At 41.0% G+C, this 15327-nt stretch overlaps 2 protein-coding genes across 2 annotated transcripts; one reads left to right on the forward strand and one right to left on the reverse strand.

Moving 5' to 3' along the window:
- The first annotated feature begins 1798 nt into the window (after positions 1 to 1798).
- Positions 1799 to 9297, forward strand: LOC4328287 (26S proteasome non-ATPase regulatory subunit 2 homolog A). The gene is made up of 25 exons (XM_015770985.3): positions 1799 to 2052; positions 2185 to 2285; positions 2529 to 2652; positions 2746 to 2805; positions 2916 to 2983; positions 3674 to 3716; positions 4180 to 4245; positions 4391 to 4429; positions 4529 to 4611; positions 4808 to 4919; positions 4994 to 5077; positions 5180 to 5338; positions 5422 to 5526; positions 5605 to 5709; positions 5815 to 5955; positions 6074 to 6178; positions 6265 to 6489; positions 6916 to 7029; positions 7117 to 7332; positions 7828 to 7887; positions 7981 to 8094; positions 8201 to 8286; positions 8365 to 8473; positions 8562 to 8740; positions 8827 to 9297. Exons 1-25 carry the CDS (start codon positions 1927 to 1929, stop codon positions 8897 to 8899), a joined length of 2697 nt encoding a protein of 898 aa, XP_015626471.1. The 5' UTR covers positions 1799 to 1926; the 3' UTR covers positions 8900 to 9297.
- A 1107-nt stretch (positions 9298 to 10404) lies between these two features.
- On the reverse strand, positions 10405 to 15221 carry LOC107275532 (uncharacterized). The gene is made up of 2 exons (XM_015768832.3): positions 14435 to 15221; positions 10405 to 10846 (listed from the first exon to the last, which is right to left on the reverse strand). The coding sequence occupies exons 1-2, from the start codon at positions 15122 to 15124 to the stop codon at positions 10421 to 10423; spliced, it is 1116 nt and encodes a 371-aa protein (XP_015624318.2). The 5' UTR covers positions 15125 to 15221; the 3' UTR covers positions 10405 to 10420.
- Between the last annotated feature and the right edge of the window lie 106 nt (positions 15222 to 15327).

Raw genomic sequence — 15327 nt, forward strand, 5'->3', positions numbered from 1 at the left:
CAATTTGTGTTCTCTGACCTCCTCGATCAAAAAGCTTTCTATAACACCGAAAGGTGAACTTTCAATTGTCATTTTTGCTTTTATAACCCTGAAAAGTAGAACATTCAAGGTCATCTTTTGGCTAATTTGTTAGACAATGGAAGCTTTTTAATTGAACTCCCCAATTACATTGAAACGATACAATTGTACTAACACTTTCGATCTCTACATAGCAAGGATATACATGGCCAAAGCACTCTCACACCCTCTCGTTTGAATTCGATACATGAAGTTTTAAAACTTATCAATCCGTAGACTAGATCATCCTGGGTAAAAAGTTCTCTAACTACATTCTTCAAAGGCAGACATGTCGCAAGTTCCAAATCATGTGTACCTGGCTTGAGAAGTACTCCCTCCGTCCCACGATATAAGGGATTTTCAGTTTTTACTTGTAACGTTTGACCACTCGTCTTATTCAAATTATTTTTACAAATATAAAAAACGAAAAATTGTGCTTAAAGTACTGTAGATAATAAAATAAGTCACAAATAAAATAATTAATAATTTCAAATTTTTTTAATAAGACGAGTGGTCAAACGTTGCAAGCAAAAACTCAAAATCACTTATATTATGGGACAGAGGGAGTACAACGTTTTGATAAGTATAAACAGTAGCCTTTTGTCCTTTTGTGGGAAAAGTATTCCCCACATTTTTCGCTAATACAAGAAGATGCACCCACGTTTGCTATCACATCGTGCGTTACGCACACATAAATCTCCTTGTTGTTTCAGCTAGAAATTTCAACCTTCCTATTTTATTAATACTACTAAGATAGTATTCTGATTTAGTTTTTGTAATTTGTAAAATCTTCAACAAAAAGTTCTTTTGATTTGAAAACTTGAACTTTTGAGTTCAGTTTATAATACTAAAACCTTGAGGTAGAAATGTGCAGCTTTCTATGTATTAGCACTAGGAGACAATACTAATGATTTAGTTTGTGTAACCAGTGATATATTCAAACTAAAAAGCTTTCAACTGAAAATTGTCAACTCCTGAGTTCAGCCAATGTCCAACTTTTGGTTCTTCTAACCAAAGTTTCACCATACACTTTTGTCAACCCATATTTTTACCTTGGACCATATGACCCTATATTGTTTGAATTTCATTGTGGACCTCCTTTTCTGTTCTCCTGATGTCCTCATTAACTGCTCTCCTTAGTCCTAGCCTCCTAGGTTTCAAGTATTTCTTAATCATATCGATTTGTCAAGGGTTGGTTGCTTTTTCCCTATAGAACCAGCATCGAAGTCTCGAACTTGCTCATATTTTACCTAGATTAAATGAAAGGTTTGAAAATATGTGGCTAGTCCTATCCTATCCTAATTACATCGGATGGCTAGCTTCTCCTAATCATCTCAGTTTTTTTTTTCACACTCAGTCCTCACACCAACACTGCCCCTAAACATCTCCACTGACTCATAAATTATGGCCACGTGGCGCGTGATTTTGAGAAGAGGAGGATAATGGGGGTCCAAAGTGAAATAAGAAAAATAAACACAGACAAAAAAAAAAACTAAACAAGGCACTAAGAGGAAAAATCTGACAAGCCGAAACTGAAATTCACTCGAAAGACAACCAGATTGGTTCTCCCTTTTGGGCCACTCGCCACAGAATGAGCCCATCAAAGCCGAAGCCTTCCCTTTCTTGGCCCACCAGGCCCGGCCCACCCGTTCGCGAAAAAAATCCAAGGCCCACAGATCCATTCTTGGAGGAGGGGGCAAATCGAGTCGAAACGAAGCCCCCCGTCGCCTCCGTCGCAAGCAAACCGGAGATCCCCTTTCCCTTCTTTGCTCCCACCACCGCCTCCACCTCGCACACCCAGCGGCGGCGGCGGCGCCCGCGGATTTCTCGCTCGCGCCTCCGAAACCCTAGCTCTCGCCCGTAGTAGCCATGGCGCCGCCCGAGAACCCCAACGGCGCGGGCCCCGCGGCGCCGTCCGACCCCGCGCAGCCGCAGCCGCAGCCGCCGGCCAAGTCCAAGTGGAAGAAGAAGGACGAGAAGAAGGATGACGATCTGGTGAGTGTCCCCCCGCGTCCGTTCCCCGGCGCGCAACGGCCGATGGGAGGGAGATCGAGATTCGGAACCTCGGTTTTTCGTTTGCTGGATTCGATCCGTGGTTTTGTGTTGACTGTTTTTTTTGGTGGGCAGTCGGAGGAGGATTTGGCGCTCAAGGAGCAGCTCGAGCTCTACGTGGTTCGGGCGCAGGACGCGGATCCCGGCGTGCAGAAGCTCGCGCTTGAGAGTATGAGGTGCTGTTCGCTTGCTGAAATTAATTAACCGATTCTTTTTTTTAGGGTAGGGTAGCGTCGCGTCGTTTCCTGAATCCCAGTAGGAAATCTAGGTTTAGATTTCTGGTCTCCAGGCAAATTTTGTAAATGCAGTGGTTCATAGGGTTTATTTTGATCCACCATAGTTAGATTTACTTGGTTAAGACCAAATTTTGTTGCTTTGATTTCCATCTTCTGTCACTAAAATATCATCCTCCCTAAAAGGCAGGAGATTCGTTCCGCCACAAGCTCAATGACATCTGTACCAAAGCCACTGAAATTCCTCCGGCCACACTATGGAACACTCAAGTCTTACTTTGAAACCATGCCAGAATCTTCTGATTTGAAGGTATATTGTCTGTTGATTTCCCAGTTGTGCAGTAGCCTAACTTTCTCTTTGTCACAGCGATGAATGCTGATAGTAATTTCTTACTGTTTTTAGAGGTACATGGCCGACATTTTATCAGTGTTAGCTTTGACAATGTCCGCTGAAGGAGAAAGAGTATGTTCCTGCCACAATAAAAGCTTTTTGTATCTAATCTGAACAAGATATTTCTTTGTTTGAAACTTCAGTACTTTTCCTAATGTTTTTTTGCCTATTACTTGTTTCAGGAAAGCCTTAAGTACCGTTTGTTGGGCTCTGAAGGTGATATCGGTTCATGGGGTCATGAATACGTAAGGTAAGGGCAATTTTACATGTTTTTGACATTCATATTTTGCCTTCTAAAGTGGTATGATATGCTTGTGCCATTATTCTAAAGTGATAATAGTGTTAGTTAGCTGTAACTTGCATTTGTGTCATGAACTGTCACTTCCTACTCCACTTATATTTGAAAAGTTTTTGTTTTTTCATTCTTGATTCTTACTTCTGTCCAAGCATATGTTTGAACTCCAGAGTCCAGACAATGTTTCTGTCCGTGCTTTTATTGGGAATGTCAAAGCGTGCCTAGTTTATATTTTGAGGTGCCAAATAATTGAGATTGAACTAAACAGCTTTGTCAATTATTGTTAACTAATATTCCTGCGACCAATATACTGAGTAACTTGTAGAATCATGGGACAGAACTAACTTTATGATAGTCATAGCACTGTATTGAGTTCTAAACTATACAGTTTTGTTTATGATTAGGAATGTTTTTTTTGAATCAATATGTCGATTGTGACTGAGGTTGTATCGTTGGAACCTTTTAATTAGTGTCTTTGACATTTTATTTTGCAGTGACTTATCCCTGATTTATGTCCAAATTACCTGAATTTTAGCTATATTTGATATTTTAACAGTGTATTCAAACTCAATATATTATACTAATGTTTTTTTTTTGTTTTCATTACATATTTGGGTTCTAATGAAATAGCTGTCTCTTGTACAGAAATTTGGCAGGCGAAATTGCACAAGAATTCCAAAAGCGTCAGGTACCACTCTCACTTTCATGTTAATAGAAGCTCTGAAACTTTTACATTTTTTTTGTTACCTTGTATTTATCTTCCCTTCATGACTTTGTTCTGAAGTTGTGATAAATTGTTTCTTTTGTTATTTGGTGACTTAATTCACTACTTCCTATCATGGTCCCTTTCTGATTCCAGCTATTTCAATAGCTACGTATTTGTTCCTTCTTGTTTTTTTGTTAAAGCTTGTTGACTTTTGAATAACATGCCCAGAGACTTGCATTGATGACTGTTGGATAGCTGAAATAAGTTATGAGGTTACCATGTTAAGAAACCGTCGTTTATTCTTTCTTGCCCCCTATGTGATTCTCTCGCCATGCATACTATTTGTCCATTTTAATTCCATGATGCCTGTAACTAGGACAACGTTTCTTTAAATGTTTTGTTTGAGTGGTTGGAACCTTTGATTCAATAATTAATTGTTTCACAGGATGATGACATGCCGATTGACGCTCTTATGGAACTAGTGCAGCAAATTGTTTCATTCCATATGAAGGTTGGTTGACTTGATTCTTATCAGAGATTTTGGTTTTGGTATTTAATTTGATGCTCTGATTGATGCCACTTAGTAGCTGTAGCTGTTGTTATTTGTTTGACATAATTAATGCATTAATGGTGCTTTATTGTAATTTGTAATGCAGCATAATGCTGAACCTGAAGCAGTTGATCTTCTGATGGAGGTATTTTCATATAGTGTACTAATTAACTCAGATTTTATTATTACCACAATCTGTCTACTGATGGCTATGCTGATGCATGACATTTCATCTCCTTTGAAGGTGGAAGATCTTGATTTGCTAGTTGAGCATGTTGACTCTACGAACTACAAAAGAACTTGCTTGTACCTTACAAGTTCATCGAAGTATGTAAACACATTTTTGTTTTGTTTTTTGCCTCCATTATATGTCTCTTTTTCCACGTGTTGTATACTTTTTTATGCTGTAGATCCTGTGGTCCTAATCTGGCAAGATTTCCTTGGAGTAGCTGAATTTTGTACTTTAGTGTTAAATTTCAATTGAATTGAATTAATAGCTGCATCTTTGAATGTAAAACCACAGATACCTCCCTGCTCCTGATGACATGTTGGCGCTTGACATTGCTTATACCATTTACATGAAGTTTGAAGACCTTACAAGTGCTTTGCGGATTGCTCTGCTCCTTGACAACAAGGTGAGCTGCTTGCCATGCTATTCTTCTCTTTGTATGACTGAATTGGAACTGACGTACATCTCCATCGTTTCTAGTCAATGCAGTATGTGAAGCAGGTCTACACCGCAACTGAGGATCTTCAGCTCAAAAAGCAGTTCTCATTCATCATTGCACGCCATGTATAAATCTCTCACGCACTATCTACCTTGGTTGCCACCTTTTGCATCTTATGCTAAAAGTAGCAATCCCTTAAATTTGACCCAAGCGCTTCTCTTCTGCAGGGTTTGGCCATGGAGATTGACGACGAGATAGCTGCCGATGGCAATGATAAGGAGGGTTTGCAAGAAATCGTTAATAATAGTAAGCTGAGTGAGGGGTACCTCACCCTTGCTCGAGATATCGAAGTGATGGAAGCAAAATCTCCAGAGGATATATATAAGGTCATCTATATTTTACTATCAATGTTTATTAAGGTTGCTTTTTTCATTCATAATAATTAATATTTGTATTTAACAATCTACAGGTCCATTTAATTGATGGGCGTGGTGCCAGCTCCAGTCTTGATTCTGCAAGACAAAATTTAGCTGCAACATTTGTAAATGCATTCGTAAATGCTGGATTTGGTCAGGTTAGCTCTACAAACAATATGTTACTTTTAGTTCTTTCCGAGGAAAGAATGAATCTCAAGACCATATCTTCTGTGCAGGATAAGTTGATGACTGCTCCATCTGATTCTTCCAGTAGCGGAGCTTCTGGAAACTGGTTATTCAAGAACAAGGAACATGGGAAAGCCAGCGCAGCAGCTAGCCTGGTAAGTTACATTGTTATTGATATTTGACAAACTCTACAAACCATTGACAACTGAGTTCTTTAACTGGTCAACAATAATAACAAAAGTACTGTTTCACCTTTTCAGGGAATGATTCTCTTGTGGGATACTGATTCTGGACTTGCTCAGCTTGACAAGTACTTACATAGTAATGATGCTCATGTTGTTGCTGGAGCTTTGCTAGGTATTGGTATTGTCACATGTGGTGTGAAGAATGATTGTGATCCAGTATGTGCTCCACTGTCTAAGTTTCCCAACCTCCATCCTACTGATTAATATTGCAAATCTTTTCTTAATACCCAAAATTTTGCAAATACTTTCTTTAATACCCTAAATTTGCTGCCAGGCACTTGCTATTCTCATGGAGTACATTAACAAGGATGACACAAACATTCGGATTGGGGCAATCTTGGGTCTTGGTATTGCATATGCGGGTTCTCAGAAAGAGGAGGTGGGATTTAAGAATTGTTATTCTGTGCTTTTACAAAAAAAAACATTTTCTATATGTTCCACATAACCTGCTATCTGAAATTTCAGCTTAAATCTTATCTATCAACTGTGTTGGGGGACTCTGAGAAATCAACTCTTGAGGTCCTGATATTCTCCGCCATCGCTCTGGGATTGGTGTTTGTTGGTTCTTGCAATGAAGAGATTGCTCAATCTATCATATTTGCCTTGATGGAGCGCAGTGAGGCTGAGCTGGCAGAACCCATTATACGCCTGCTTCCTGTTGCGCTTGGTCTTCTGTATCTTGGAAAGCAGGTACTTTTTGAGCAACCTTGAAGCTTAGTTCCTTTTGATTCATTTTTTTTGGGCTGTGTGCACTAGCATTTGCTTAAAAAAAATCCAGTATTCCCTGCTTTTATACATTTGAAATACTGTTCAATACCTGTGGATTCGAGGATTTACCTAGTGTGTCCTCCCTTTATTTTATTTTAAGCAAGTGCTTGTTTCTGTTGGTTTTGTCAAGCGCCTTACCTGCTGTAAATGCCATGTCATGGTTCCCACATGATGTCTGACCTTTCGCATTGTAATGTTGTCCGTATTGTTTATATATTGTATTTCTATTCCTAAATGTACTGTATGCATATACTATAGCTGCCTTTGTTTCTAACTGTTGTTTATGGCTTTATGCAGCCCTTTTAGATAAATGTACCTTTTATGATTGTTTGGCAATTTCCATTTCAGGAGAGTGTAGAGGCTACGGCAGAAGTTTCTAAAACATTTGATGAGAAGATAAGAAAGTACTGTGATGTAACACTTATGTCACTAGCATATGCTGGAACAGGAAATGTGCTCAAGGTACTTCATGTTTAATGCTTAGAGGTTCTTGTGGCTTCAAGCTTGTTTAAATTTCGAGGTTTTGATATGCTTGGCAATTTTACGCAGGTTCAAAAGCTCCTTGGGATTTGCTCACAGCATCTTGAGAAAGGTGAAACCCACCAGGGGCCAGCTGTCCTAGGAATTGCGCTTATTGCAATGGCTGAAGAATTAGGAGCTGAGATGGCTGTACGGTCACTTGAGCGTCTTTTACAGTATGGCGAGCAGAATATTAGACGGGCAGTTCCTCTTGCTCTTGGCATACTCTGCATATCTAATCCGAAGGTATGCAACATTTGACCAACATAAGTTTTGTTAAGGATCACGATCTAAGTTAAATTTGAAGTAATGCTTTGATGATTAAGTGTAAAAAAAACTTTGAGAGAGGATGCAGAATCTAAACTCCAGTTCAATGAAAGTGTGATCAATTGTTTTATGTTTGAAAAGAGTGTTAAAAAAAGGAGTTGTGCTCAAATTCTCAATTGACACCATAACATTTAGTACATTGGAACAAGTAATGGAGTTATTACTTGAAAGTGCTAAACTTTGATGTTCCATTATTCAATATCTTATTCCAAGCACCTTCTTTAGCTATTTATTTCAGCGCTTACTGTTCTGTCAAATTACTCATATTTTGCAAGGATATTGTCATGCTTATTCGGTATTAAGTGTTTGTTTGATGGTCCATTCTACATCTATTTGGTTGCATAATTTAGCAAAGCAATTTATGCCCCACTCAGTGTTGTTGTATCTACTTACAATTCTATTATCCCATCCCAGGTAAATGTTATGGACACGCTTAGCAGACTGAGTCATGATGCGGATGCTGATGTGTCAATGGTTTGTATTCATAACTTTTTAACCCACGACATACCCAATATATTTTGTCCTAATTGATGGCTTACGTTTTATACCTGAATTAAATTTCTCTAGGCTGCAATCATTTCATTGGGTTTCATTGGTGCTGGTACAAACAATGCTAGAATAGCTGGTATGCTTCGCAATCTTTCAAGTTACTATTACAAAGAAGCTGCGCATCTGTTTTGTGTAAGTTAATAAATCCACAATGATCCTTTTAAACCTGTGCTCCATTCTGTTGTACCTGGTTGTATATAATGCGTACATATATTGACAAAATTTTGCATGTATTCAGGTAAGAATTGCTCAAGGACTTGTTCACCTTGGGAAGGGTTTGTTGACTCTCTCTCCATACCATTCTGACCGGTTTCTACTTTCCCCGTGAGTATAGCTAGTGCTATTTACATCTACTGTTTATTGCATTCAATATTAATCCTTCAATTTTTTGTTTGGGTGTAGAATGGCCCTTGGAGGCCTTGTTACTGTATTGCATGCTTGCCTCGATATGAAATCCACCATTCTAGGGAAATACCACTACATTCTTTACATTATCGTCTTGGCGATGCAGGTATGGTCCATTTAGTTAATTGACAGTTTTGTTGCTAGTGCAAACTACTATTTGGTACTAAAATTGAGTTCTCTTCTTGTATGTACAGCCTAGAATGCTTTTAACGGTGGATGAGGATCTAAAGCCCCTATCTGTTCCAGTACGGGTTGGGCAAGCTGTTGATGTGGTTGGTCAGGCTGGAAGGCCCAAGACAATTACTGGTTTCCAAACACATTCGACACCCGTATTGCTTGCAGCAGGGGAACGGGCTGAATTAGCAACCGAAAAGTAATAAGAGCTCAATTAACAATATGCCATTTCTACAAGTTTCCCCATGAAACCTAAAACCTGATCCGTTGTTTTACGTTTTGCAGATACATTCCGCTGACTTCGGTATTGGAGGGCTTTGTAATTCTGAAGAAGAACCCGGAATATAACGAGGAGTGAGGGACATTTCCAGGCTTGATACAATGCTGATTTCTGGGGCTCACAGGCGTGGCATACTAGGGAACCATGCTGCAACATGGGACAGGATCTTTGCCTATTGGGTTCCCTCCTCGGCGCCTCCTGGTGTTAATCGGATAGGTCTTTTATCTCTTCTACCGGAGTCTCGAGTGTTGGAGCAGAGCTCTTTGAATTCTGAAATCCTTTTTGGTTGTGCAATGACTGACGTGACGTATCACTTGTACCCAAACATGGGCATCTAGGAGTTGAACTGTTTCCTTTTACCTCCAGTTTATTTATCTGTATGTAGCAAAGTATGTACTGGAAATTTGAGGTCGAAGTATTATTCTTGATTTCCACAAGATCTCATCAAGGAAGCTGACATATTGGTTTCATGCTTATCTGTTATGGCAGCTGCCATTTGTTTTGTTGTCACTAGTATTAGTTTTTGGCACTTAGACCGCCATCTGATCAGATGATAAGTATTTCAGGTTATAAATGTTTATTTTTCAGGTCCTTAACAATAGAATTGCATCCTTGAAATCATTCGTCTCTACTAACAGAGTTTACATAGCTATGCAATGCATAGTTTTAAAACTAAAAAACTAACCGATGAATAGTTTTAAAACTAAAAAATTAACCGATGAATATGTATGTTTTAAAACTAACCGATGAATATGTATGTTTATGTATCCTGCATAAGAGCAGGATTAATGAAATAAGGGTTTTTATTAGGATAGCACTGAGAGCAAAGTATAATAGTATAGCCAACTATAATATAGTATCGATTCATACAATAGTTATCTATAAATATATATTACACTTAATATATAGTCTCATCTGTCATACATACATTGTATTTTACTTATATATAAATATATACTACACTATTAATATATAAACCCACTTGTTGTACATACATTATGTTCTAGAGTCCGTGTTGCATCTGACAATAAATTTATAGCCTGCCACTCCTCTTTTATCTTCTCGACTGCGTGCACGTTTTTTAAACTACTAAACGATGTGTGCTTTGCAAAAATTTTCTATATAAAAGTTGTTTTAAAAAATTATATTAATATATTTTTCAATAAATAAATAAATACTAAACGATGTGTGCTTTGCAAAAATTTTCTATATAAAAGTTGTTTTAAAAATTATATTAATATATTTTTCAATAAATAAATAAATACTCCCTCCATCCCTAAATGTTTGACGTCGTTGACTTTTTTAAACATGTTTGACCGTTCATCTTATTCAAAAAATTTAAGTAATTATTAATTATTTTCATATCATTTGATTCATTGTTAAATAAACTTTTATGTATATATAGTTTTATATATTTCACAAAAGTTTTTAAATAAAATAAAGGATCAAACATGTTTAAAAAAGTCAACGGCGTACATTTAGAAAAGAAGGGAATACTTAATTAATTACTAGTATGTGCTAATGAATCACTCTCTGTGCTGAGGAAACGAGTTTCCAACACAAGGAAACGAACGCACTCGAGTCTACTAGTACTACTCGTTAGAGTGGATAATCAGGGGTGTAGTCTTGGCCGAAGTTATAACGGCGCGACTTGTGCTTGACGACGCGGAGCTTCCCGCCACGGCCGCGTACCACCTCCACGCCGGTGAGCATGGCGAAATTTATTTCACCCCTTTCTCTGCGATCAACACTGAACATCTTGGCGACGCACAGCTTGCCGCCGCCCAGGTGGACGACCTGCGATGCGTACACCTCCAACTCCCTCCTCCTCCGGTCGTCGCTGTGGCTCTCCACCGAGAACCCCTTCACCTGGAGGCTCGCCACCGGCGGCTGCGGCTGCTGGAACGCGGAGGACAGATTCCACGCTCCGAGAATGGTGCCATCCATGTCGGAGATGCCGAACCAGAGGCCGTGCTCGGGGACGTGCTCGGCGCGGCCGCGGAAGGGCAGCTCCCAGTCGCCGGCCTTGCTCCACGCGGAGCTCGCGGTGTCGAAGGAGTAGGTGCCGTTGGTCGTGGTGGATATCAGGATGTGCGTGCCGCCGTCGCCGTAGGTCATTGTAGGTCGTGGTGGATATCAACACCCGCTTCTTAGCATGCAGTTAAGCCATGGATATAGAATCAGCAACTGGTCGCAGGCAACGTATAGGAGGGACGGGTACTGTCATAGAACTGAACCTGGATCTAAGTATTTGATCGTTCAAACGCACAGGATATATCACCAGTATTTCCCTAGGACACTCCCAGCTATGATGTGGGGAATGGTGGCTCTACGTCAGCACAAGGTGATAGATTTTGACAGGTTATTCAAATGAGGGGAACGGCTAGCCAGGTAAAGGTCAGCAGTTCATTCCCCTTTCATTATAGTAGGTCATTGTGCTCTCTGATCTCCTGTAGTACATGAAACAAGATTTTACTAACTGAAATACCTTTTGCTTTGCTTGGTATAGGTATATCTTGGGAGACAATTGCATAGCTTCTCGATGAACCACCCTGTTCCTGTTGCTTTGACAGGGACAACGTACAGTTGATGTTCGGTTCACACTCAACAGTCCTGTTCCTGTTTTCTTTGACAAGGACAAAGTACGGGTTGATGTTCCGTTGACACAGTAGTCAATTCGCAGTATCTGTACTGCAGGCATACAAATTCGATGTCAAAGCCCCATGCTCTGTGGTTACATTGCCTTTGTTAGTACATCTACCACTGTTCATTTTACTAACTGCTAGTAAAAACATCTAATGGTATCAGATTGTCAGTTTTGGAAGAATGATTACACAGAATTAAGTTTGGTGTTTTGTTTGGTTTATAGCCTTAGTTAAAATATTTCTGTAAGCCAAATACGAGCGTTGCAAAATTTGTGACGAAGTTAGGTTTGTTGCCAATTTTTCTTGGTAAAATTGCTTTGAGCATTGTTTAATTTGAGATCAATTAGAGACTAAACAATGTACACTACCATTTCATTTTCTGTTGGCAACAAACCAAATGTGTTTGCCAAATTGCATTACCCTTGCAAAAGAATTGATAAGATTCATATTTGTGCATCAATCCAAACAATTACTGGATCAATTCAACCTCAAGTTTTTTTCCCTGCCTTTATTCTTCGGGTCACTCTCCGGCCCGGTGCCTCTATCTTAGTCAGGCTTTAGGAAAACTAGATAATGGGTTTGTCGATGCAGCATGCATCGTTAAACAACATTGACTCCCATGATCTGCACCTGTGGCGAAAACAAGACCAAAGAGGCAAAGATTGTCGCATCAAATGCAAATTTAGAGACTTTTTCTCCCTTCGTTCTAACATGGTGAGTCATTCGCTTGATCTGAAAATATAGCATAGAGCAAATCTGGTTGAATGCAAATGTCCACATGCCATGGGCACAGTTAGCTGACAAGAAGTGCCTGGCAGACAGTAGATAATTACATGCCATTTTCACATCCATATTCACAAAGATAATGCACTGGCAACAGTATACACTAGACTGCAAGATGAACTATACTTCCCATAATCATTTTCCATCATAGTAAGTAACTACAGACATAGCTGTTACTTGAACAATGACACAAATATGATACAATACACAAGGATAAGAAGAGCCTTATAGTGTCTACGTTGTTTGACAGAAACGTGAATGTGTAAATGAAATTTGAAAGAACATTGTTTGAGTAATTCAGCTGTCAGACACGTAAAAGTTAACAACATCCAATGATATGGAAGGGCACGTACTGCTTGTATCAGCACATTCTTTAGAGAGACCTACCAAACCTAATCAACAAATCAGGAAACTTCAGATTAGAAAAATTAAGGTCGAAAAGAAGCATATGTGCAATGATTGGCATGATCACAACATCACACTGCCTATCAGAACTTTATAAATGACAATCTCCAACTATGTAGATTTATTTTTCTGCTTGTGTGCCTTAGATACAATAGTTTCAGTTATACACGGTGTCCATATCACAGTCCAACATCACGAAATGACCAATTGAAAAGGATATGTAGTATCTAATTACAATACCATGCTGACACCAATAGGTTCAAACATGAACTGAAACGTCATATTGATATGCATACTTAATATAAAAATTTAACCTCTCCTCAAAAAAATATATATATAAATTTAACCTTATTCCTAACAATGTTTTGTGACTTCAACAATAAACTGAGGACTTGAGATGGAGATGAAAAGACAAGGAATCATTATAGACTCACAGGAGATAGTACCAGGCAATATTGGCATGTTGTACTTGGATCTAACGCAATGTAACTGAATTATGAGGAAAGAATTATGCAGAGGCATTCATTGAAATAATGCATGTGATATACTCATTGAAAAGTATATTAGAGTAGGATGCACAGCTAAACTTGTAAGTTACAATGGAGCAAAAGAAAACAAACCCCACCTTCAAAGAGCCTTGCTAAGATCCATAGTGTTTCCCAAAGTTATCTAGTATATAACCTTTCTTGAAGTTCACTGACTAACTGTCCTTAAAGAAAAGACTACATTGATCAAGGATTTGTGCCAGACAAATTTCAGTATGACTTTCTTCAAGTTATAAGTACATCGACAACAGTGACTAAATGTTTTGGAGTGCCATAATCAATAGAGAGAAAAAAAAATAATTCACTAGAGACTATTTTCATTTTAGTACCAATATGATTTTTGTTAAGGGGGTGGAGTGTATGTTAACAGTTTTTTTGCCCAATGATGATTTAAGCATTGTGTTTTTCTCATCGTCAATACTACATGCATTTATGCAGCCTGTTAAAGGAATGAAAATTATAGAGAGACGAGCTAACCCGCATGGCCACATATGCATCATCAAGGAAGCTGACATATTGCTTTCAGGCTTATCTGTTATGGCAGCTGCCATTTGTTGTCACTAGTATTAGTTTTTGGCACTTAGACTGCTATCTGATCAGATGATAAGTATTTCAGGTTATAAATGTTTTTTTTTCAGGTCCTTAACAATAGAATTGCTTCCTTGAAATCATTCATCTCTACTAACAGAGTTTACAGAGCTATGCAATGCAGAGTTTTAAAACTAACCGATGAATATGTATCCTGCATAAGAGTAGGATTAATCAAATAAGGGTTTTTATTAGGACAGTACTAAGTAGGAGTACTCTACTAGTTAGAGTAGATAATCAGGGGTGTAGTCTTCGCCGAAGTTATAACGGCACGACTTGTGCTTGACGATGCGGAGCTTTCCGCCACGGCAGCGTACCACCTCCACGCCAGTGAGCATAGCGAAATTTATTTTACCCCTTTCTCTGCGATTAACACTGAACATCTTGGCGACGCACAGCTTGCCGCCGCCCAGGTGGACGACTTGCGATGTGTACACCTCCAACTCCCTCCTCCGGTCGTCGCTGTGGCTCTCCACGGAGAACCCCTTCAACTGGAGGCTCGCCACCGGCGGCTGCGGCTGCTGGATCGTGGAGGACAGATTCCACGCGCCGAGAATGGTGTGATCCATGTCGGAGATGCCGAACCAGAGGCCGTGCTCGGGGACGTGCTCGGCTTGGCCGCGGAAGGGCAGCTCCCAGTCGCCGGCCTTGCTCCACGCGGAGCTCGCGGTGTCGAAGGAGTAGGTGCCGTTGGTCGTGGTGGATACCAGGATGCGCGTGCCGCCGTCGCCGTCGCCGGCCACCGCGTACCCGCAGATCATGCCGCGGGAGGAGCCTTCGAAGCCGGCGGCGTAGGCGTTCACGCACGGGGACGGCGGCGGCGGCGGCGGCGGCAGGGGTTGCCAGAGGTAGTTGTCCCCTACCTCCCACTTGTCGGAGTCGGACTCGGCGGGATTATCCTCGAGGCGTACGAGCGCCTCGAAGCAGCCGGCGCCGTCGGGGAGGGGCGTCGTCTCCATGACGTACAGGTCGTCGCCGACGGCGGCCGAGACGGGCATGAGCTTGGGCGCCGCGAGGGCGGGCAGCGTGCGGACGGCGCGCGCGGCGGGGTCGTAGAGGACGGCGCGGCCGGTGTGGTCGATGCCGACGATGCTGCCGTCGTTCCTGCGCATGAACTCCATGCCCATGGCCGTCGCCGTGGTGCCCGGGGAGCAGAAGGCCATGGCGGGTGGAGGCAGGCGAGCGTCCTCCACCTCCACCGTCGCTCGCTCCGGTTTCGTTGCTAGTGGATGGCCATCGGGGTAGAAGAGATGTGATGGGTTGACTCGCCGTAGCCTGTGGGAGAGGGAGGGGCCTGTAAAGCAGTGGTCAGCAATGTACAAGAATCGCCGGATCATCCTCTTCCCTGCTGCCAATGGCGGCCGCCGGCGGCGATGGCGACGGCGACGGCGGCGGCGGCGACGATGGGGATCTTGGCTAGGTTTCCACCCGTACAAGGGCGTGAACGATTAGGAAAGGTATACTCATAGATTACTTACTCGTGGGCCGTATCCTAATCCAGCATCGCGTGTTTGGCCCACCACACTCGTGGGCCGGCCCG

This window comes from Oryza sativa, chromosome 2, assembly GCF_034140825.1.
Source record: "Oryza sativa Japonica Group chromosome 2, ASM3414082v1".
NCBI lineage: Eukaryota > Viridiplantae > Streptophyta > Magnoliopsida > Poales > Poaceae > Oryza > Oryza sativa.

Coding starts and splice junctions, on each gene's coding strand:
- LOC4328287 (XM_015770985.3), top strand. CDS start 1,927: ATGGCGCCGCCCGAGAACCCCAACGGCGCGGGCCCCGCGGCGCCGTCC. Junction 4,920..4,993: donor CTCTGCTCCTTGACAACAAG/GTGAGCTGCTTG, acceptor CATCGTTTCTAG/TCAATGCAGTATGTGAAGCA. Junction 5,339..5,421: donor CTCCAGAGGATATATATAAG/GTCATCTATATT, acceptor AACAATCTACAG/GTCCATTTAATTGATGGGCG.
- LOC107275532 (XM_015768832.3), bottom strand. CDS start 15,124: ATGATCCGGCGATTCTTGTACATTGCTGACCACTGCTTTACAGGCCCC. Junction 10,847..14,434: donor CGAGCTCCGCGTGGAGCAAG/GCCGGCGACTGG, acceptor GCGTGGAGCAAG/GCCGGCGACTGGGAGCTGCC.